The sequence below is a fragment of the Emydura macquarii genome, unplaced genomic scaffold, assembly GCF_026122565.2.
Source record: "Emydura macquarii macquarii isolate MOO-44397 ecotype Brisbane River unplaced genomic scaffold, CSIRO-AGI_Emac_v2 contig_2897, whole genome shotgun sequence".
Taxonomy (NCBI): domain Eukaryota; kingdom Metazoa; phylum Chordata; order Testudines; family Chelidae; genus Emydura; species Emydura macquarii.
The window spans coordinates 39,649,702-39,674,228 of record NW_027133034.1 but is presented as its reverse complement, the minus strand read 5'-3'; the positions used below and the strand labels follow the sequence as shown (position 1 = coordinate 39,674,228).

General features: G+C 37.7%; 1 protein-coding gene across 1 annotated transcript in view; it reads left to right on the top strand.

Moving 5' to 3' along the window:
• The window catches only part of ADGRV1 (adhesion G protein-coupled receptor V1), a 336,348-nt gene that overhangs the window by 1,058 nt on the left and 310,763 nt on the right, over nucleotides 1-24,527 (top strand). Inside the window, exons 2-10 of the mRNA XM_067568750.1 lie at nucleotides 1,991-2,140; nucleotides 3,586-3,681; nucleotides 5,384-5,488; nucleotides 8,260-8,373; nucleotides 11,871-12,436; nucleotides 13,837-14,107; nucleotides 15,263-15,592; nucleotides 21,034-21,210; nucleotides 23,073-23,296. Of these exons, the coding sequence (XP_067424851.1) occupies nucleotides 1,991-2,140; nucleotides 3,586-3,681; nucleotides 5,384-5,488; nucleotides 8,260-8,373; nucleotides 11,871-12,436; nucleotides 13,837-14,107; nucleotides 15,263-15,592; nucleotides 21,034-21,210; nucleotides 23,073-23,296 (2,033 nt within the window). The remainder of the gene's footprint in view (nucleotides 1-1,990; nucleotides 2,141-3,585; nucleotides 3,682-5,383; nucleotides 5,489-8,259; nucleotides 8,374-11,870; nucleotides 12,437-13,836; nucleotides 14,108-15,262; nucleotides 15,593-21,033; nucleotides 21,211-23,072; nucleotides 23,297-24,527) is intronic.

Here is a 24,527-nt window from a genome sequence, read left to right as displayed (position 1 = left end):
TATTGAAAAGGGCCAGGAGGCGATTACAGCTATTTTCACATTGTTTTAATGAAGCTTATACTTATTGTTAGTTTTACAGAAAAAATGTATGGCTATTGTGGTTGTTCTGAGGAAGTGTATTGCACTTGGGGGGAGCAAGACTAGAATCTGGCACCCAGAAGTTTCTGCTTTGGGTTTGGTCCTGCATAGATGACAGAATACAGAAGGAAAAGAGGAGTAAAAACCCTATGATTTCAGTTAAACTGGATAAACATTTTTCATGTAATGACTGCATCAATCCTTTGGTATATATCCCTTGACTAGAACAAGTGGAAAACGGTTTTGAAAAAACAGAAAACTAAGTGATTAGAAAATAAAACATAGCCCTATATATTGACAATGTACTAGTTAATTGCTTGCCTTTAACTATTGCATTTTAAATAAAAAGTAGACGAAAGGGAGTAACCACTGTAAATGTCAAGAGTGGTAATAGGTGATTTAGCATGTGCATGGATTATGTGATGTACAGACATGCATCTTTGTGGCTAAGCGTTAATATAGATCAAGAAGGAAAAGAATAGTGCAATAAATGTAAGAAGTGAACATTAAAAATTTCAGACTTTTTTAAAATTTTGAAAAAGTGTGATTATTCTATAACCTGGCTGAAAAACAGCAAATGAAAATAAGCAAAATGAGCTGCAATTTCAGAAAAGTGGAAATTTTGAACAGCCCTTGTAGGAAGAAGTGTGTGATCTGTCCACACTAGAGATTTTTGGTCTTTCCAGTGCTGCTTCAGGCAATACTCTTTCCAGAATTTTCAGTGGGAGCTGAAGGTGTTCAACCCTTCTGAAAACCATTCAACTTATTTTGGTGTCTAAATATGGATTTAGGTGCCTAACTTTAGGGAACCATGTTCGATGATGTTGGTCTTTGTCCAAAACGCTTGAACTTTCTCACAAGCATTCTCAGCGCTAGTCTAATTTCACTATTCTCAGTCAACTGTAACAAACAGCTCCATTCGCATTGATTCAGTTCAAACTTTCAGTGCTAGTTTGGATGGTGACTTGAGGCACTGCAGCCACACTGGTTCAATTGGCTTTTCCCAGCTCAATGCTTCAGTGCATCTCTACATCTAGCCTTGAGAGCTTCGATGGTTCGAATCAATGGCTTTGTAATTTGTCAAATGACAGTCCTGCTTTCAAGTGAGTCAATGGGAGGTTTTTGCCTTTAACTTCAGTGGGAGCAGGATTGGGCAGTGTGTGTTGCTCATTATTGACTGATTGACTGATTGCAGTTTAGCAAGAACATAATAATTTAAGAAATGTGTGTTTAAAGTGGGTTATGTTAAAATCTTATTTACTCATACCTGGTAAGTGTTGAAATGAATAATAATAATATATAAGAATTCCTATTACTGAATATATATTATTATTCCACACAAATGGGTGTCCCTATTTAGAAGGCTATTGATGTTACTTTAGTAGTGGAGTGCTAAAGAGTACGGTCTGCTTCATCTGCCAGAATTCTCAGTGATGCATCTAATCTCCATTATCTTGGAGAAAGGGGGAAGCAGAGGTTCCTTCTGGACCCATGATCAGCACATCACATCATAAGGCAGAGCACTGAGCTGTTGCATCTATACAAGCATTTGTTACAGTAATATTATGTGGTGTGCATGTTCATGTAAATATTATTTTTAAAATAATATTCCTACTTAAAATATGACACTCTGGTGCACTATGTGCAAGATAGTCACATAGTGGAATGGATTAAGGCTCCCCAATGAGATCATGACTAGCTGTGAATAAGTGTCATGCTTGGCATGGGCATAGGAAGTTGCTTACTATGTTGTTGTCCTGTGCCATCTGTCCAAAAATACTTTGGCTGATGGCAGTGAAGATTGAGGGAGGAGTAATATATAGAAAACCTCATACGTAATATATGAAGCAAAATCCGAAGAAAGTTGTAGAAAGCAGGGAGTAGGTTATGTTCATGTGTGTATTTATTGTAGATTTACGGGGAAAATACTGGTGACTTTTTTGACACATATGCAGCGGCATACATACCCGATACAGAAACAAACAGAACAGTGTATATATCTGTCTGTGATGACGATCTTCCAGAGGCTGATGAGATGTTCCTATTTTACTTGACATTACAGGTAAGTGCTAGTTTTTTTGTTTTTGTTCCACCAGAAAAAAAGACTTCGGCATGTGTTGCTGCAGCTTTACTTATGGCAGTGGTGAATTTGGCTCTCAATGTCTAAAGATTAAAATTTGGACAGCAGGCAACCTGATAGCCTTGTGCTATTTCTTAGTAGTTCCATGCAGAAGACATGAGTTCATTTACCATGCCTGAGACTTTCTGCAGGGGCAACATATTCAGCTATGGAGACTTAAACATGGACTAATTCCAGTTCACTAAGAAGCAAAGCTGTCAGGTTCTGAGAGAGTCTTGTCCTTTCTTCCTTGCTTGAAGGGGGAGGGTAAAAAGTAGTGGGGAAACAGGATGATCCTCATAGCTTCAGAAAAAGACCTCGCTGGAAAAATGTATCTTGAACACCATGTAGGTAAATCAACGTATATTGCTAATCTCTGTTAGAATGATGCAGCTATGGAGAAGCTTGTTCCCCCCTCCCACCCCCTTTTTTTTTTTTTATGTTAACAGTCCATGGTAAAGTTTGAAGTCACTGCAGTAAAAGTGAATCTTCATTTTACCCTGGTGTTTCATAGTTAGCACAAACGATTGACGGTAAATACACGTTTCTTTCTTTTCCCTTTCCTTCTTCCCCTCCTCAGCCCTTCACTATTTAACTAAGAAATATAATAGAAAAGTCATAAACTGATCTTACCCTTATATATATAACACACTGCTATAAATAAGCTTGCTCTGGCTCATGACCTGTAGATTCATACAAAACTTAGCTCCAAAATTTCAGCTTTATACAGAATGTTTATTTAAAAAAAAAAAAAAAAAAAAAAAAAAAAAAAAAGCCCTTTTAGTTTCTAGCACGAGTGCATGCTTCATATCAAATTCCTTATTAGGTGTCATTAATAGATTGTCAGACTATGATTAATGTCTTCAAAGTTTCTTTTGTGCATTTTGTTGTTTAGCCAGCCTGAAACTTTATAGAATGTCTTTATATTAGGTCTTAGGTACTGGACTCCACCTCCCCCATTGTTCTCAGTGCACCTGGATACCTATAAGATACCAACTCTGTGTTAACTATTTTCTTTATTACTGCATCTGAAGAAGAGAGCTAAGTCTCTCAAAAGCTTATGTCTAAAAATATTAAATTTGTTAGTCTTTAAAGTGTCACAGATCTCTCGTTGTCTTTGCTTTATAGAATGTGTTTTCCATAAGCAGTAAGAGTGATTTTTTGTGCATTCTGTTGACTTGAATACCATTTTCTTGGAACTTGTAACCAAACATACACATACAGTTAACCAAACAATCAAAAAAAAATAATTCCGAGAAGAAAAAAGACTTACTCACACTTTGAATGAAAACATATTTATTTAATGTATTCAGTAAGAATTTAAAACTGCATTTTTTTTAAACTGTCTCCCTGGCTGGTTCATTTACCATATGTCTTGTTAATTTTAGAAACCATCTACAGGAGTAAAGATTGGGTCACCAAGGTCTGTCACTGTAACCATCTTATCAAATGACAATGCCTTTGGAATTATTTCCTTCAGTATGGTATGTTTTTACATTCTATACCTTTATCATATTAAATAATGCAAAAGGAGTGATTTTTCAAAGACACCAAAGGGCAGTTATGTACCTCACTCCCTTGGAAATCTGTGTCAGTTGAGCACTTAACTTCTATTTGTGACTTTGAAAATCGGCCCTTACAGATTTCTGAAATATGGTTAAATATTCATGACTGTAACGATATTGTACACTCAGACATGCTTTCATCGGGCTGTTCTCACATCACTTGTGTGCTGGCTCTCTTAGGGGTGCAGCATAGAACTTGCGGCCTGCGGGAAGGTGAGGTCTTGGTGGTTTTAAGCAAGTCAGGAACTCGATTCAAAAGTTTAAAGAACTATACATTAGTACCTATAGCGGGATTCGCTTTATTTAGTTGTCTGATCATTTTTGCAAGTGAGGGGAGACAGTGTTCTCCTTGTGTGAGTTGGTAATACATTGTATTAACTCTGGGACCAATCTTAACTCAGTGACAGAGCCCCATTGACTTCACTGGGGACAGCATAAGACCCTGTCTCCTTCAAAGCAATAACATGACGTGTAATGTTGCTACGTGCATTTCAGAGAGCCTAGTTCACTGCTGGTGTGAAATTAAGGTGAGGACTACTGTATTGCCTTACATGGAGATACAGTCACATAAGCCATTGGTGAATTTGACCCAGATATATTGTGGATATCTGAAAATTGACCCTTATCAGTCTGTTATCAGGATTTTGATACTTGCATCTCAGAATCCCACAGGAGCACCAACATGTTATAAACTGGATAGTACTTCTGAAATACAAGGCTTGGGAATGACCTTCACATTGCTTCAGACAGTGGGGTCACATGCTGCATTGTGGGGATGAGAAAAGGCCAAATGGCAGTTGCAGCTGCTGAAGGAATTCTAGCTGACTCAGCCAGAATTCCTGCTAGTTTTCTAGAGGTACTCCACTACCTGTTAAAACTTGCAATGCATGCTTCTCTTGCCATACTAAGCTAACTCTGTTGACTTGTGTGATGGTCAGGGCTGAACCATGGCCATGCTACCACTCCAGTCCATTACTAGTGCGCTGTTCCATGCCTATGCTCTCCACCTTCCTTGCTCGGTGACTAACTCGTGTATAGGGAGGTCTTTTACTAATGAAGCACAAGAATATTAGGAGCCAGAAAGCTTCCAGCCCAGACTGGTTTTCTGGATGAATTAAACTTTGACTTTAAATCTTTGTAGCTAAGATAGTTTTAAAAACTCACATTTGTAAAGAATGTAATTGGACAACTTATGAAAATCAGTATCATGACATAAATTATATCCTGTAATTTTAAAATCAATGTAAATATCTAACTATCTAATAAATGATTTTTAGAAGGGAGAAAATCTGTTTTTAATTGGTTTAGGAACTTCTATAAATATTAATGATACAAACCAAGTAGTTTGTATGTAGTGACCATGTTTGTTTATAGAAAATAAAAAAAGAAAAAGAAAAATGCACTCAAGTAACCACTGCTAATATTTTTATCTGAAGTCTTTCAAGCTTTTTATTAGCTGAACTAATTAGTTGCTAGGAAATGTAATACCATCAGTAGACCACTATACAGATTGGATTAATTTGTCTGTGGGAGTTTTATATTTCTATGGTAACAGTTTTTTCACTCTCTGCTGAGATATTTGATCAGTGCCTGATTGCCTGTCCCTTCTCTTCCTCCTTAGTCTGCCTTAATCACAGTGAATGAGCCCAGAGGTAGAAATGAATTTGTGCCTCTCACTCTAATTAGGGAGAAGGGAACCTATGGGACTGTGACTGTGACTTTTGTGGTAAGTTTATTGAAACAACTTCACACCTCAGTGTACTTCCTTGCAACTGGAAGGTTAGAATTATAGTCCTGCTAAATATGTATGACTATAGAGAAAGGACTAATTACTGATATCTAAATCTTGTTAAATCTCTTCTGTAGAACAGGAATGCTTTACTTGCCACATGAAAAATATTGTAACTACATGAGCTAGTGATACTTTCAGGGACAATTGTGGGGAGATGCTAGAAAACAGTAGATATTCTTAATAATCTATATTTCATCTTGGTGAATATTTGATTTGTACAATATTTGTATTTCAGTTAGAAGGTTTGAAAAAAACTTAGGAAGATAAGAAACATTATGTTAACTTGCACTAATGGAAAATAAGTCAGCAAGAAATAAACATTTTTAATAAGAGTTTTAAAAAATAGAGAGGGTAAATTTCCTTCAGGGTGGGTCAGCAAAAGTTCTGAAGTGATATTTACAAATAAATGTTACAGTAGAACTTTACCATGTGACCTAACTTTTGAACACTTTAAAATGTTGGCTCAGGGTTTTCTGAAAAATCCGGCACCTTTCAAGACATCTCAAGCTTGGTACCCAAGAACAGAGGCATACAAACCCATTAGTTATGCTAGCTAGATTATTTAGGCCCTATTATACCTTGTTTGATTTGAATGTCATACGACATTTGAAATGTTCAATTTCTCATTTAGTTTTTCTTATCCACATAACTTTCAATTGTATACTTTAGTTTCTGCATCTCATATACAGTAAAACTTCTTTCACGTGGTATCTCTTGTTCAGTTTTCCTTGTCTACGGGAAAGCGTAATCATTTAATCAATGGAAAAATTCTTATGGCCTTCCAAGGGCTTTGGATTTGTCTCTAACAGAACTGTTGTAATTTTATATGCTATATTGAATATGTAAATACAATGGAATATGTGATTATTCAACTTACTCTATGTATTATGTCTTATGTATTAGTGTCAAATACATTTTGCCCTCTCTAGCAGTGGTCCTCAACCTGTTTACCACTGTGGAATGCATATATAGCACTCTGTGTTGTGGGCTGCAGTCACCCAATATATATGTGCTACCTGTACATCCACCAAAAAAAATAGAAGAGAAGAGGTTTAGTATTTGTTATATGACAGCAATACAATTCAGATTGGTATAGTACCTTTCATTTCAACACTGGCAACTGTCTACCAAGAGCATTTTAAATTAGCAAAATAAGTCAAAACATTTAACTGTTAAAATTAATTCTTTTACTGTAAGGGTGGTGTGGCATGGTGTATTGCCATTCTCACTTCTGCACTGCTGCTGGTGGCGCCTGGGATAAATGCCCAGAGAACGCAGCTGTGAAGACTGCTTGCAAAATTGGGGAGCCCTGCCCAGTGTGTGGCACTCTCCAGCCAGGGACACCCTCCATGCACCCAGCCTCCCTCCAGGGTCTGCCCCCCCAGCCCCTCCCCAGACTGCCCTCCCAGCCAGGGAATGCCTCTCAATCACCCAGCCCTTCTGGGACTATCCTCCCCAGCACCCATACTCACCAACACTGGGCTGACACACTTGCCTGCCCTGCAGAGACAGGGTGCCTTGTCCAGGGCAGAACGCTGCCACCTCCGCCCCCCAAAAAACTGCCCCCAGTCCCCCACCTAGATTCTGCACCCCTCCCTGTGGCCCTAGACCTCTGCACCTTCCTCCCCACACCCACTGGTTTCCTACCTTGGCTGCAGCTATGCAGCCCGCCCTGACCGCCTGCCACTGCAGTCCTAGTGCCAGGGAGTCTGCTCCAGTCCAGGTCACTGGACCCATGATCCTGCAGGATGAGAGGGTGCTGAACACCCTGGCCTCCTGTTGATGCTGCTGGGCCCGATCCTGCCGGAAAGGGGAGGCCCACTGATGGTGCTGAGCCCAATCCTGTGCTGCCCCATTTTTGCACCATCCTCCCGCTCTCCCGGCTGCCAGCTCTGTGCTCAGGGCAGGTGCCCCCCATCCTAGTTACCGCCCTGAGGATGTCACATGGGCCGCAGCTATGTGCTGATTGGGCCGCAAACAGCCTGCAGGCTGCGAGTTGAGAACCACTGCTCTATAGAATCAGCCAGCATTGTCACACAGCATATAGTACATGTAGTTACTGAAGTATCAGGTATGTTATATTATGTATAAAAATTCTCATCCTGCCCTAAGTAGCCTGTTGTTTTATTAGATTTCATTTGTTAACTTTATTATAATTGCATACAAATAAGTAACTTCTATGTCACAAGCCAGAAAAAATGCCACAAAATTCCCATTAGAATTCTATCTCAGAATTTAGTTCCACATAGCTAATTATGCATAATAAATTATAGCCACCATTCTTTCAGCTATTTAAAAGAACGATTATTATATCAGTGGACACTAAAGAGCTCTCATGGGCCCATATTGAAGCAAATTTCTAGTAGTTATTCTTTTGGCCATTCATCCCTCCATCATGATTACTCCGTTTTGTTCCATTAGGCATTCAGCTAGATAGGCAGATTTCCCCAAAATAGCTCTTTTGCTGCAACCATTGCATTATGGCTTGTGAAATCAAAATTTCCTCTCCTATACCTAATATTTAGAGTTGCGATGTAGGAGACCATTGAACATTCAGTGAATCTTTGTGTATCCCACAGAATTTATGTTGAATATCAGCCTGACACAACCATATTAGACTTGTATTCCTGTTTATCTGCAGTTACTTAAGCTTTGAAAATGTCCTGTATATTTGACGATCGATCACAAAAATGAATTTTTTGCAGGTAGAAGGTGGCCCAAACCCAGCTGAAGAAGACTTGAGCCCAGCTAAGGGCAATATTACCTTTCCTCCAGGGAGAGCAGTGCTGATTTATAATTTAACAGTGTTCGATGACCTGGTAGGAAAAAGCTGAATTCATTTTAGAAAGTTTTGATATGCAGTAGGTGAAGTTGTTTGCATCACAGCTTTGAGTAATGAATGCACAATATGGCTTGGCTTAACTAAGGCTTATGTGGTGTTCTGCTCAGAAAAGTGAATTCATAAATATTGGCATTTCAGGGTTCCATATTTGTTTCTACTTAGTTGTTTGGCACCCCATCACCATAGCATGTGTACATTTAATGAATTTATCCTCACACCCCTCCTGTGAGACTTAGTTTGTAATTTTTTTGAGGTGGAGACCATCTTTTTGTTTTGTGTTTGTACAGCACCTAGCACTATGCGGTCCAACTCCATGATTGGGGCTCCTAGGTGCTACCAAAATACAAATATATATAAATTAAATAAATATTTTATTTAAGGAAAATATTATCCCCATTTTACAAATGGAAAACTGAGGCATGGGGCAGGTTAAGTGACTTGCCCAAGGTCATACAAAGTCTGTGAGTGAAGTAGGCATTGAATCTCAAAGCATAATGCTTATCATTAAACTGTCCCTCCTACAATGATTTGTCAATACTTCCATATCAAATGTTCCCTGTTTCCAAATAAAAATTAACTTTGGCTCTTTCCTTATGTTAAAGCATTACCAGTTATGAAGGTATAGCAGATCATATTAAGCCTTTATTTACAGTTATACCCTCAGTGATGCCTGTGCAATTTCATTGCCTTCAGTTAACGATGCATAAAATGGAATAGAATCCATCAGACTCTCTTTTAGCTATGTTGGCTCTACATAGCTAACAGTTGTGAAAAGCAGGTAAATCTTATGTTTGTCTATAGAATAAAATGACATCACTTTGAATGGGCATAGGGAGCACATCTGTTGAAATAAGATGATTCAGTTTTTACACAGACAGTTTTCAGAATAGAGCAGCACTTTCAGAATATATAGCTCCTCCTTTTGATTTTATTATTATAAGGCCAGTGGAGGCCAAAAGCCTTCTAAATAGCATGAACACTAACATAACTAGAGCTATTCAAAATTTTTTTGAATTAAAAATGATTTCATCCCAAAATGGCCTTTTCTTAAAACAGATATGTTCACAATTTTTTCATTTGTTTGACATTTTTTTTTTTCAGGGAAACCTATAATAAAAAATTTTCCAGTTTGTTTTTTCTCCTCCTTTTTCCCTTCTCTTTCCCTTCCTTTTTCAATGGCAAAATGCAAAAAAAGGTGTTAGGAGTGCCTTTAGGTACTTGTGCCTTTAAGAGCAGGGCACATGTTAGAGAGAATGGGATTGGGCTAGGAAGAATGGGTTGGAAGCAGTCCAGAGTCAGCTTCATCAGATACACAGCGAGGAGCATATGGCTCTCCTTTGTCTTATGTAACACTGTTTTAGTTTCCAATAAAGCCTTACTTCTAAGAGTCCAGACTTTGCCTCCTTATCAATCCCCAAGACAATACAAAAGGAAGAAGAGTGGGCGACGGACTGGAAAAAAGGCAGATAAAGTGGGGAGAAAACAAAAACTGAACAACTTAAAATATTCAATAAATTCACAAAAAAATTGAATACATGAGAGAGCATTCATTTTTGAAACCTGTAAAACAAAAATTGTTTTGAATTTTTTTGCAAAAACTCTACCATTTTCAATCATCACTAATAATATTTATAGTATCAGAAGTTTCTTCCAGACTGGTAAGTCTGAGATGCAAAAACATCTCTTCCAGGTAAAAATTAATATTTCTGTTGTCTGTAATACCAACTTGGAACTGTTGGGCTCTGCCTAGCAATCTCTTGTGGAGTTAATGAAGATGTGATTATTCAGAGACGTTTTCTCAGAACTCTGACTGAAGGTTGTGTCTGTGTCTGCACAGGTGTTGCTGATAAGGTTGCACAGATGTAAATGAGGGCTTATTTTGGCCTGCAGAAGTGTTACTTCTGATGATGGAAAGAACCCAACTTTACTCTCGTAACCTTGGTTGAGTGCAGGGCTGGTAGTTAGAAAAGATATATCTCCATATTTGTAAACTGAGTAGCATCTTTTATATGGATATCAATGAGAAACCACAGACATGGGGCCCCGTAATGCCACTTTTAAAATAAATTTTCTATGTAGAACTACACTTTAATATGTTTTTGTTATCATTCTGCTGACAAAATTCCTCTTTATTATTGAGCGGTACAGGAGTTTGTCTGGGAAAATAATAGACAAGGCAGGATTGAGAAACCTTTGTGCCAAAATCTTTGAAGTTTGATTGATGCTTTTGTCTGCCACTCATGTTCCAATTAACTGACCCAGCAGCTCTGAGTTGCAGAAATATCTCTTACAGATAAAAAGTCTTATATATTTTGACTTTCTTTTAAATGCATGGACTTGGCTTTGCAGGAGAGTTTGGTCATGGTTAGGCTAAAAGAAACATAAAACAATAAACTAATATCCATGTTGGTGAGACAGAATAATTGTTGTACCTCAGTATGGGAGAACCATGACTTAGATCTTTCAGATTCCAGGTTTGAAAAAGGCTGTGTCAGTGAACAACATTATGCACGTTTTAGTGGCACAAGCCAAACAAGGAATAAAATTGGCACTGGCTTTAAAGACAGCTGCACGCTCACTCTCATAGCCCTAGAAAAGGATCTGAGGGTGGCCAATTAGCAAATGAGTATGAAAGAGAAGAAATACTGTACAGCAGGGAATTAGAACCTTTTTAAAAAAGCTCAAGGCAATAACAGTGCTTAGAAAGAATTTGTCCGCTTTATAACTGAACATTTACCATTGGCAATAACTAATTAATTTTGTACTTGGATTTCTTTCAGAAGTAAACTGTACTTTATCGTGAGTGTCAGAAACAAGGAACAGATACAGGACCCAATTCTTTCCCCACCTATGTGAGTGTACTCCCATTGACTTCACTGGGAATTGTGCAGGTCCATCTGAGAACAGAATGTGTGCCGTTTCTATCATGTAATCCTACAAGACTGATAAGAGACTGACCCAGGTCATGTCCATTTGCTGTGCATATAGGGCCACATTCTTCTCTCAGGCAACTGGCATAAACCACTGGAGAAGTCAGTAGGATTACTCAGGATTTAAACCTGGATAACTGAGAACAGAGATTATCTCCTAGAGAAGCAGTGTGTAAACTGCTCCAAACTGCAGATAGTGATGGTTCCGTGATGCAACGTTTCAGTCTCCTAAAAAATTTGAAGGTGGTGAGATCCAGTGTTTTGGTTCAGACACATATCTAGTTTCAGTATATTTGTGTTTTGTTTTATATTGCTGAAGTACAGCAATATATTTTGGAAAATGGAAGTGTTCTGTTTTGGGAAAGTGTTTTGAGCCAAGGTACACTAAGTTATAGGCTTGTTCCTCTGTTGCTTTATTATTGAATGATCTATTATTGGGCAAATTTGCTTTTTGAAGAATCAATAAAGGCAATTTTGGCATGCAGACTGCTCTGCCTATATTTAAAACATGAGTTATTCTTAGCTGTTAATATTATTTTTCCAGATACCAGAAAATGATGAAATATTTAATGTTCATCTGAGAAGTGTGGAAGGAGGGGCTGAAATCAACACAACAAGAAACACTGTTCAGGTTACTATTAAGAAAAATGACAGTCCCGTCCGATTCACTCAGAGTGTTTATATAGTGCCAGAGGAAGCTGATGTGCTAACAATTCAAGTGGTTCGTGGTAAGGATGACAGCGGAAAATTGATTGGTTCTGATGAATATGAAGTCTCTGTCTGTTACATCATCATAACTGGGAATTCAACAGCACACGCACAGCTTAATTTAGACTTCCAAGATCTGCAACCAAACATGACAATTGTTTTCCCATCTCAAGTGCATGAATCTGACATAAAATTTAAAATCTTTGATGATGCCATACCAGAAATTGCTGAGACCTTTCAGATAATGCTCCTTAAGGACACTCTGCATGGAGATGCTGTTTTAATAAATCCTTCTATTGTCCATGTCACCATTAAACCCAACGACAAACCATATGGAGTACTGTCAATCAACAGTGTATTGTTTGCTCAGATGGTTATCATTGATGAAGACCAAACTTCAAGGTACTATAGATTTTCCAACTGTAGCTAAAGTGTCATCTTTTGGATTTATACAACAGCTGGGGTGGTTTTCTTAGGGAAGGGGAAAATGTAGCCACTGTTAAGTGTTGTTATATCACACTACATAATTTATAAGTTTGCAGTTCTTCAAAATTTACATTGAAATAATAATCATCATTAGGGTTTTATAAAGATTAAAGTTTTGTACAAATGTTTACTGTCCATGTGAGAGCTGTGGTTAGAAAACGGACATGGACCCTGTAGCAGTACTCACCACTTGCCATTGCTCCGTGTTAACCCCCAAAATAGCAAGAGGTGCACCCATCTACCACATTATGAATAATTCCAGAAAGAACTCTCTCTGGAACGGAGTACTTTAAAAAAAAATTAATGATGTAGGACTAGCGCATTTGAATTACACAGTCATTAAACTAGTCCTGCATTCTTAGCTGCTCTAAATGAACATAGATTTTGTTAGAAACAGAGGCTAGGTACAATTTGCATTTGGCTTAAAAAAATCCATCTTGGATAATAAGTGTACTCACCTCTGCATACAGCAATTTTCTGGGATAGGAAACTTCATACAGAAAAGGTATAGATGATGTAATTACATTTATATTTTGTTTCATTAATTTGTTTATCATGCCAAATTTACAGAACTGTAATTAAAGCACAATAATATATGGTCATCTTAACTCAATTTAAAATACCTCTTGAATAAAAATGGACTTTTTCAAATTTAGTTAATTTAATAGCAATGAGCATACTTTTATAAATACTGAATGTACTTCATTGATACCAAGACAGTATGTTCAGACCCAGAAATAGTGGTTTAATGTTTCAATACAACAGAAAAAATGATGATTTTGAATGAATTAGGCATTCATGTCTAATAGTTGTAATCTGATAATAATTTGTAAATTGATAAAAGACAACGCAAGGAGAGAAGGAAAATGACTTGCATTTGAGTAAATCAGATTAATAGGTTTCACTAGGCAAATTTAAAGTTCATATTTTATAAAGGTTTGTTTCTCAATATCTTTCTTAAAAATAAAAGTAGCTCATGCTGTACCATTGTCTTTAGCTATATTATATATGGTTAATTAATAAAGTCTTTTGTTTAAGAAAATCTAAATCTAAGTTATGATGGCATTTTCTAAATATCAATCAGAGAAAACTGTAGGGTCTGACTCTGATCTCATGTGAACCAAGTAAATCAAGACTAATTCCACTGAAGTCAGTGGAGTTATACTAGTATAAAACCAGTTAAGAGCGATCGAAATCAAACCCTTAGAAGGGGACAAATCATGTATAAACCTACAGCATTCAGAGGATTGAAGCTAAGTAAAACGTCTCCTGTTTAGGATAAGCCAGGGTGTGTTTACTTTTCTTCACAACCATAGGTTTGAAGGAATCACAGTTGTAAGAAATGGTGGAACACATGGAAATGTTTCAGTTACTTGGAGTATAACTCGTAATAGCAGTGGTTCTTCACCCGTGACTGCAGACATCACTCCTGCCTCAGGCGTGTTACATTTCGCTCAAGGGCAGATGTTGGCATCACTTCCTCTGAACATTATTAATGATGATTTCCCTGAAGAGGCAGAGGCCTATCTGCTTAGAATTCTAGCTGATACAATACAGGGGGGTGCAGAAGTCAGTGAACCATCTGAGGTAAGTCTGCTTTTATGTTGTCCTTCAGAAAAGGGACAGGAAGTAAAAAGACTTTCTAGTTTAGATAAAGCTGATCAATTAGAAAGGCTGAAGGATTTGTATTTAAACCATGGAACACAATTATTTGTATTTTTTTGTATTGCAGTAGCCCCCACAGACCCCATATGAGATCAGGGTTCCATTGTGCAAGGCACTGTACAAACATGATCTCTGGCCCATGGTTATATGACAGTGAGGCATGTGTAAATCTCTTTACATGATTCTAAAATAGCTCCATACTGGCTGAACTAATATTCTGCAGGTTAGGCCTAGTGCAGAAGGAGCATTGTACGGGTGCTCAGTGGATGGGCTATATGAAGCCACTCGGGAGATGGAAAACTGATGTTAATGCATTCCCCACAAGCCCCAAGTGGCCATATGTGTCTCCAGGCCCCTTTTCGGGGCATGGAGTTTACTGCAACTCTGGGCTGTAATCCCATGACATTTTTTGTTTAGGAACCATAGGGAGATAGATGTAGTATTTGAACTATTAGCAGCTTGGGGAATGTTCTCTTCCTTCTTAGCTACCTTTACCCTTAGGCTGTATCCCTTACAAAGCAATACCATTTAATGGATGACTGGGCATCTCAGGAATCACTGTAAGATCCAGTCAGGGAGACACTGTATATTCAGTGACTTTGCAATTATATCCAAGTGGTCAGGGAGAGAAAAGCAGAGTTCCTGGTTGAGGGTATGCAACCACATAGCATTTATATGGGTGCCTCTAAGCACCTTGTCTTCAGCATAAAAATCATTGTCACAATTTTAATTAATTGCCATCTTGGTTGGTAATTTCAGCAGAGACCAAGTCTAGAATGGGCATGGGAACTAAACTATCCTTTCTCTAGCAGTGGATTCATTGAGTCATAGTTACACATGTTGATGATGCACTGTGAGAAAATTCACACAGCCATTGTTGTACATGTTCTGTACAAAAGAGACCTCAGATTTTGGGGCTGTCAATCTGGCTTCTTTCATGAATACTATAAATTCACAGAAAAACGGATGGGGAAAATCTCATGGTAACAATCAGAGCAACCATCAGTACAAGAATGAATCATACGGTGTGTGCTAATGCTGACGTATAGTAATAAGGATATTTTTCTGTTCTTGTAGCTTTTGTTCTACATTCAGGACAGTGATGATATTTATGGTCTAATAGAGTTTTACCCTTTGGAGAACCAGAAGATTGAAAGCAACCCCACAGGACGGTTTTTGTCCTTGAGTTTTGCAAGGCAAAGAGGAACAGTTGGAGTTGTGAGATTGGTTTATATTGCACTGTATGTTCCTGCTGGAACTGTGGATCCTGAGCGAGCAAAAGATGGCATCCTAAATGCTTCAGGAAGAGGCATCCTCATCTTTCCAGAAGGAAAACCCCAGGACATTTTAAACCTACCAATAAGAAATGATGCATTTCTTCAAAATGGTGCCCATTTCCTCATACAGGTACTTTGTATGTTAAAATATTTATCAACTGTTTTTCCAATAAATAAGGGTACAGTGTTACTAGTAATTCCTTATTTTTTGTGTGCCCTAAGAATTACCGATACTCTATGTAGCTAGGAAACCTTTCTCCGATATGAAGAAGTTTTTTCAAGCAATGTATTTTGTTAGAGCCCTGTTTTAAAATAATTATTTTACTAGCACATGTCTTTTCTGTAAGCCCTCCATTCTAACAGAATGAATGTATTAACTGTAGAATTCAGCAACATAGCATACATTCATGGTTGCAGAATTTTACTGTCCCCCTTCACTCTAGGGCAATAATACTTTTAAAGAGATAAGTAAAATATATTTCAGATTTTTTTTAACATCATCATTATTATGAAAAAAGATGGTTGAGTAGGTTTTGTGTCTGGGGTGGTAAATTTTCATGACAGTGTTATAAGAATTATATTTGTTCCTTCTTTTTCATTTTTTGAATTTAGGGCCTGATCTAAAGCCCATTGAATTCAGATGAAAGGCTCCCATTTACTTCAATGGGCCTTACACCAGGCTCTTAGTCTACAGTCTTGCAAGAGATCCAGTTGGATCATCAATCAGGCTCTAAATCAACATTGTGAGCCAAAGTCAGACTGTGCTGATGTAACCTAAGGTTGTGTGAGATTCATGTATGTACTGGTGTGTAAATATTGGTCACTTTAGGGAAGGGTGGGGAAGGCTAAGTTGATATAACTTTTTTGCCAAGGAGCCAGGAGAAGGTGTAAGAATTACTGTTTGTATACAGGTAAGGCAAAGGGGCCCCAGTCATGGACCAGCAGCCAATTTTGCTAAGTGCTGTATGAACAATTAACAAAAAAAGATAGTCCTTGCCCTAAGGAACTTGCAATATAAGCATAAAGCAAGAGAAAACAAATGGATACAATAAAGAGAAATAGGGAGGATATAGTAACAGTGAGACAAAGCTGTTTAGTATGAAAAGCCATTATAACAGTACACTGGAATGGGGAGAGTGGTCTACTTCAGTTACTTTTCAAGATACAATCTTGTCTTCCATATCCTTGGCATGTTTTACATTCCTTTAGGCTAAACTAAACTCAGCAACCCAAATCCAAAGAGGATGAGTAAGGGAATATAAGTTAAATATCAATAAGTGGGTATGAATCTAAGGTAGTCTACGCTGGTGAAACATACACCATGTTAAACTTGCCTCTGAATTTGGCCGAGTAGTTTTCTTCATTTTCTTTCCAGTTTCTCTCCTGCCCTTTATTTTTTTCTTCTTTCTAGTTTTGTTTCTTGAAGCAGGCAACTTCTTTCACTGCTGATTAGAGCATTTTCCATCTAAATTGTTTTTCGACAGAACACCTGAAAACAAAAAAATTTCACCTGCAACCCCAAAATATTTTTGATTCAGAAATGCTGTCATGGTGACTCATGGGAGTTGCAGTTTGGGTGCCCTATGGCCCCAGTCTGCTCCGAGCCAAGTTCCTTAGCCAGACTACACTTCCCATGATGCACCATAGTAGGTCAGCAAGAAGAGAAACTGTGGTGCATCATGAGAGATGTAGTCTGGCCGGTGAGCCTGATCTATACAGGAGAACTGGGGCATGAGGCACCCAAATTACAACTCCCAGGAGTCACCATGGTAGCATTTCTGAATAAAAAAGTTTTAGGTGTTAGCCATGTTTCTGTTGGGTTTTCAGATGAAATTTTCTGGCTGATATTTTTAGGTTTGGACAATTTTTTTCAGTTTTTGATTTTTTTTTTGCCAAGAAGTTTGAAATTTCCCATGGAAAACATCACAAACAATTGTTTTTGCATTTTCATTGAAATTTTCATTGCGGGGAGGGAGACATTTTCTGGCTAGCTGTACTACTGATAGCCATCATGGCCATGTGCCATTCTTTTAATTTAAACTTTGATCTCGCTCCTGGAGCCCTAGAACAGATTGATCTGCTGCAGATGTGAAACAGATTAATCTATGAAACTTAAAGGCAATTTTAAGTACTGAAATGCAGTAAAAGTGTTGGATAAAAAAAAAGCAAACAAAAAACCCAAACTTGTACCAGATAATTATTGCAGAATTCATCATGTTCAGTGATCCTATGTGCACTGCTCAGCTTTTCAAACTTTAGATCCCAGCCTTCAGTGTTGCACATTCTCTCTAAACCAGAAGGATCTTTGTGTTTAGATAAATAAAACAAGAGGGGCCTCCTATCGTGGACAATTAATTTAAAAACTCTTTTGGAAAACAGCACTATTTGTCACTAAGACAATCCCTTCAAGTTGTGAATGAGCTATAAGCTCAGGGAGCATGGTTAGAAGGAGAAGATTACAGAGCTTGTGCTGTACACAATAGATGAGTAATTCAAGAATGGGGAGAGGGAACAGGAGAAAGAAGTGAAACTTGAATGAAGCTAAAGAATGGCTAGAAGAATCAGAAGTGAGTTGAAAATTTTTCACTGACATACCCAATTAAATAACCGACTGTAGCCAGAGATACAGCTTTTGGCATGTTAAGGAAGACTAATGGGCTTTCCCAAATTCAATGGATCCCAAAGTATTGAATAATTCTTTGAGTGACTCAGTCAGGCCAAGCACGGATGCTTAAGACACCCAGGGATAAAAGCCCTGACAACTCAAATACAAACTCAGATGCCATGTAAAATAAAGTAAATATTTCACTACTAACTCATTCTTCCTCCAGGCCTCCCCTCCCCCAATAACTTCTGGAAAATAATAAAATAAGATAGTAATACCTGGGACTTGATGAATGGCTATTTTTTGAGGCAGCTGGTGGGAAAAGGAAGGGGGTACTTTCTTTATAAAATCCTATATTGACTATTGTTCTTATCTATGGAACGAGTAGTTGGTGGTGGTGAAAGCTGTAAAAATTTTGAGAAAATGAGGGTGGAGCAGAGTCTTGAGCGCCAAGTTAGTTCATAGTATTAATTACAACTTAATACAACAGTGATTGCAAGGTTGGTAATTAGAGCTGGTTGAAAATTTTCCAGTGGAACTGTTCTCTGTTGAAAAGGTGATTAATTGATGGAATTGAAATGTTCCACAGGAATGTGTTGATTATGTCAATACCTTTTTGAAAGAGATCAGGGGCAGGCACTCTGCCTAGTTTTCTGCCAGTCTGTCTGCTTGTTTCCTTGAGCTCCCAGCCTCACTGGTTCCCCTGTATTCTGCCTGGCTAGCTGCCAAAGAGCCAGGCTCCTCACCACCCCTGCAGTGTGCTGAAGAGCTGGAGCTCTCAGGTTTCCCAACTTGCTCTGAAGCCTTTTTCTCTGGGAGCCAGCAAGGTGGACAGCCATTGCTGGAAATTTTTGAAAAATTCCATTTTGTTTATTCCCAAATGGATTTTTTTTTTCAAAAATATCTGTTCCGTGGAAAATTTCACACTTCTGACGTTTCATTACAAATCTGAATGATTTTTTAAATGTGAAATTTTCCATGGATTGGAAATTCCAGTTTCCACACAGCTCTAGTTAGACACTGACATGTTTTAATATAGATGGAATGTGTCTGAGATTTAAAAACAAAATAAATGTGACTGGATGCATATGGGGAAATATGGAAAACAAAATTGATGTCCAAAGGAAAACTGAGCAATACAGAAAATTTTATGATGAAATGTTACAAGCTAATGGCATATCCTTCCCTGGAATACTGTGTTCACTTTTGGTTGCCTCACTAATGAATCTACACATATATGTTGAAAATAATGGGAAAAGAGAGGAATGTTTTATAAACTAAGATTTGATTATATTTTAACTCTGAATTAATTCGTAACTAGGGTACTACTAGATACTTTCAAAAACATATTCAAAATTATAAGTACATTCAAAAACAAATACACAAAAATGAAGTTCCTTTGTCTGTTGGTCATAAATGAATACAAAAATTAATAGAAATGTGTGGAAAGAGAAAGGAAGTTTGGCTTATATTTTAACTCTATATTTCTCAATAAATAAAGCATTTTAAACATATTTATAGGCCAAAAATCTCTACTGGCGTAAATTGATACGGCTCCAATTATTTCAATAGATCTGCTGATTTACACAATCAAAAATTAAGTTCTTAGATTTGGTATTGTTAGGACAATAGCCTAGTTTACCCCTCAAGTTAGATAAGTTATAGCAGTGTTTTTAGTCTACCCTGGCACAAGTCACCATTGTTGTTCAACAGGCCTAAAGGATAAAGCTGATATAGGAGAGCATAAATCTCCCTCACTGTCTGGATCTCTGCTTTTACATGTTTAATTCTGAACCCCATTCTCATCTTTCTTTGGGATGGAGCTTTTGCTTTTTGATCTTTTTGCAGACACAGCTCAAGATGTTTTTATATCAGTTTGCTTAGATACCCTGAAGTTGGCACATATAGTTCCAAGTCTTTATGACATCAGTTAAGAAAGGTCACATATAGTACCCTCTATTTTTACTCCTTTCAGGAATAGCCAGATGGTTATGCCTTTTTGAAAATGGACTGACAGTATTTCCCACCAAACCTTCAGAGCAGTCTGTCATATGGAAAATTTATTTAGTGAAGAGCATTGACAATGGAGAAAATAATAAAAAACAAGCGAATAAGGACATACTTTTAAAAAAGGCACTCATGTCTTTTGGCCTAAAAAAAATGCAGGCCTAATTGGATGACTAATTTTTCTGAGCAGTTTCTGCAGTTGTATGTGTATTTACACATGCAAATGGTCAGTTGAATTCATTATTTGAATGCATAACATTTTGAAAAATAGATCCTTGAAAGTTTACTATCTCATGTCTGTAAAAGGATTTTTTTGTTCGTCTATCTACACCACATGGCTATGAATTTGCTCCCTTGCTCATCAAATGTAAAGACTGACATTCCTTCATATTGACATATACTGAAGGGTGCTCTAGCCTGTGCCAGCTTGAAGAGGCCATTACAGCAACTGAGGAACAGGTGAGTTCTAGCCACACCTTTTCCTCATACCATATCCATTATATCGAAATTCAGGAAATATGGTGGCAAAGGAGTCACTATAATGGCTTTACTCTATCAGAGCCTCCCCCTTCGCAGGGAGAATCCTTCAGAAGTTGGGTCAACTTGGCCAGGCATGGGGGATTTATCCATGTCCGTAGACTTGCTTCCCATCCCTCTCCACTCAGTGCTTTGTCACTTCTCCAGTAAGTTCAGACCAGTGTATTCAATATGCATAAGGTTTGATTTGACACCTACGTATCTAACAGAGTCCTCTCCAGCACATGTATTTTTGGCCTACTACCAGTGGAAGGAGACTTACAGTTCGTATAACATAAAACACAAATGAAAGAATAAGAGACAAATTGTAGGTATATTGATACAAAATGACAATATATTGTCACATATTTCTCACCTAGAAACAACAGAGTTTCACCCATTTGATACTAAAGAATTTTGGGGGTTTTGTTTTTGTTTTGTAGCTGGAAAGAGTCGAGCTGGTGAATATCATTCCTCCAATCCCATCTGTAAGTCCTAGACTAGGTGAGATTCGAAATATTTCCCTGAGGATTACTCCTGACATTGCAAATGGAGAAATTGGCTTTACTAGTAATCTTCCAATTATTCTTTATGAGCCAGAGGCTTTCACTGCTACAGTGGTAAGTAAGCCTTTTTCATATTTTTCTTTACTATTGCACGTTTATTTGTAGGAAGTTTAATCTGTTTTACTCTCTCTAGCCTTTTGAAAGTTAATGGGAGAGAAACCTTTGTCATACCTGATCTAAAACATTTCTGATGTTAAAAATAAAAGACAAGTTAGAAAAAGAACAGTCCTTTTTCATAAAGGCCAAAATTATCTAAGACTTTAACGGCATTATAACAGAGGTGAATTTGGCCTGTGATAGCTATAAACACATCTGCAAAGGACTAATCTTTCATATAGTCATATTAAACAAAATATACTTAGGGATATTTTTGTCTCTTTTCTCTGATTCAGATCTCACGTTTCTGGGTCCTGCACCCTAATAGGTAAAGTTGGTTAGACCCACACATAAGAACTCAGAATTGGAGGGGGAGGGATCAAATTTGTCTTAGTTGTGTCTTGTTTGACTTAACCATTTATGTGGGCTAACCTTTTCCTAATGCAACATTTATAATATCTAGGGATGGGCTTGAGCTATGATTCAGGATATACATTTCCCAAAAGTTTGAGTGTTTTTGAGTTCAAAGTTTAGGTTAGTCTCCCTGCCTAATGTGGTTACATTTAAAATATTGGGACCACAAGGGGAAAATATTTACAAAAATTTTGAATATAACAGCTAAAGTTTTAAAAATAAATTATACTCCTGCCTACTATCAAGTCCAATTTGCAGGCAGATCAGATTTGCTATAGTCTTCCATGTAAAATACTAGCATTGATTCAATGTGAAGACTGGGAAATCAAGCACTCAAAAAGTCAGAACATTTCTAAAATTAAGGTTGCGCAGTCCACTGGAACTCTGCCTTTAGTTTTCATGTCAAACACTGTGATCCTCACATTTTTGTTAGAAAAATGCAGAAGCAGCTAACTGTTTGGAGTTGGGTTTTAATCCTCACCGTGCCAAAAGCCTGTTTTAAAGCCACATTAGAAAAGCTACCCATTTTAAAGGTCAAGACACATTCAGCTTGCTGACACTACTTGTAGGGTTAGCTTGACCCAATCTTAGGGTTCATGGAAGGGAGCCCTGAGTTCGGGGGGGTCGGTGGGGGGGGAGGGAGGGAGAAACGTTCCCAGCTTTAAACAGCTGTCACAAAGCTCTAGTGATATTTTGTTACCTTTTAAAAAATTGTCCTATGGATAAAGCAATAAAGTGTCTGTTTCGAGGACTGGCGTTAAAGGCTCAAAATAGAGTAAAACATTATTTCAATTTGAACTGAATAATAAAGGTGCACAAAATAAAATCCTTGTTGCTTTCAAAGTCTGTACCTATATCTCTGATCATCTTATAAATGTGCAATTAAGAACAGGTCTTCCCCTCTAATTTTCAAAGACTAGCATTAGATCTGTGAAGTTCTACAATTACTATAAATGTGAAAAAGAATCAAGAAATACTGAGAATCACTACATTTTATTTTATGGATTTTTTCTTTAAATCTAAGTTATTAGGTGCAAGGCTGACAATCCTGGAGTTCTTTATTTATCTATAGAGCAGTTAGTTTCCTATGCTGTCCCACAAACTTTGATCTGAGGGTATTAGTAGTCCATTGAAAATAATGGTACTATTTATTAATCCAAACATATATGATTATATAAATTAATCAAATGAACACATTCAATAGATACATCAATGAAAAACTGTGAAAGTAACTCCATTGACTTCAGTGGTATTAATTCTGAGATATGCTGATGTAGGTGAAAGGAGAATCAGCCGTCCATACCAACATGCACACTGTCCATTTAATAGTTTGTTAGGGAGTAGCTGATTTTGTTTTAAATGTATTCTGTTGGTTTCAAAGTCATAGGTTGGTATGTGTGTTCTAGGTTTCCATTGCCTTGCATCGAGATGGGACTGATGGACAAGCCACTGTGTTTTGGAGTTTGAAGCCTTCTGGCCTCAATCCCAAAGCAGTAACACATGATGATCTAAGTCCTTTTAATGGCTCTGTTGTGTTTTTAACTGGACAAAGTGACACTACAATCAACATTACTGTCAAAACCGATGATATCCCTGAAATGAATGAAACTGTGACATTAACCTTGGACAGGTACTGCATCCTAATGCTATAAAGAGCCAGTGAAATACCTTTAATTTCATATGTAGTGAACAGTATCACAATAATATCACACAATTCATGCAGTGTGTTGGTAGAAGCCTGATGGAGCATTGTATTTTAGATCAGTGCTGTTGATAGGATCTGTTTTCACTGGAGGGTAACGTGGGAATGTATATTTTCCTTGGTATCTAATGAGTTGATACCATATTTGCTATGGCAGAAATATGGTTTTGAAGACCTTATTAGACTACTAAGTTCACATTTCAACTCTGATCTCTCATTATATTTGTGAGACAACACACATGTATTAATCTACTTAAAGAATGCCAAGTTATCCAGAAGTGCTATAGACATGTAGCATGAGCGGTTCATTAAACTTTTGGTTCTAAATGTTGATTTCCACAGGAAGGTCAACAACTCCGTGAGGTAACAGAAAACAGACGTTAGAATTCCAGTGGGTATTGTGAATCATACAATACTTGCCACAGTCCACATAGTACTATTTTCTTTGATGGGGATTTATGTTTGCTGCTCCCATTGAAGATATAGGGTCACTGTTTTTCTTGATAGTTCTCATTCTTGGGAATTTTGACTAGCTCCATCACAGCTCATGGACTCTCAGATGACAGCAGTGGCTTGTGGCCCTTTTTATCACAATCAACTGATTTGGAGCTTGTAATGTCTCTTCTCTCATAAACAGTACTCTATGCCTTTGAACCTCCATACTGTAATGCTTCTTGATGCCATGTGCATGTGAAGATCACTCCATATGCTTCAGTTAGTGCAGAATACGCTAGATAGATTACAGGAGGAATCCCTTTCCAGGAATCTCCTCCCCCTTTCCAGGTCTCAACACCACCTCAGAACAGGAGTTAAATCTCCTGCCCTGCTCCCAGTCAGCCTAGTACGAGCCCCTAAAATAAATATTTTTAAAATGCCTCCCACTTGCTACTCCACCTCCTAGTACTCTGGAGGAGAACTTTTCAGCTTTGCCCGTCCTTCCAGCACAGCAGATGAGAATACGTGCTGTATGCTGGGCATCTAGTGCACCCACAGATCTTCATCAAGAACATCCACAGTTAGCACCCAACACTTGCCTTCCCCAATTGGTGTCTTCTGTGGGAGAAACACTTGCCAGGAATACAAGCTAGCTCCCAAAAAGCTGAGCTATAGACATACATACCCTATCAAATGGAATCATTTCACACAAGCATACAACAGG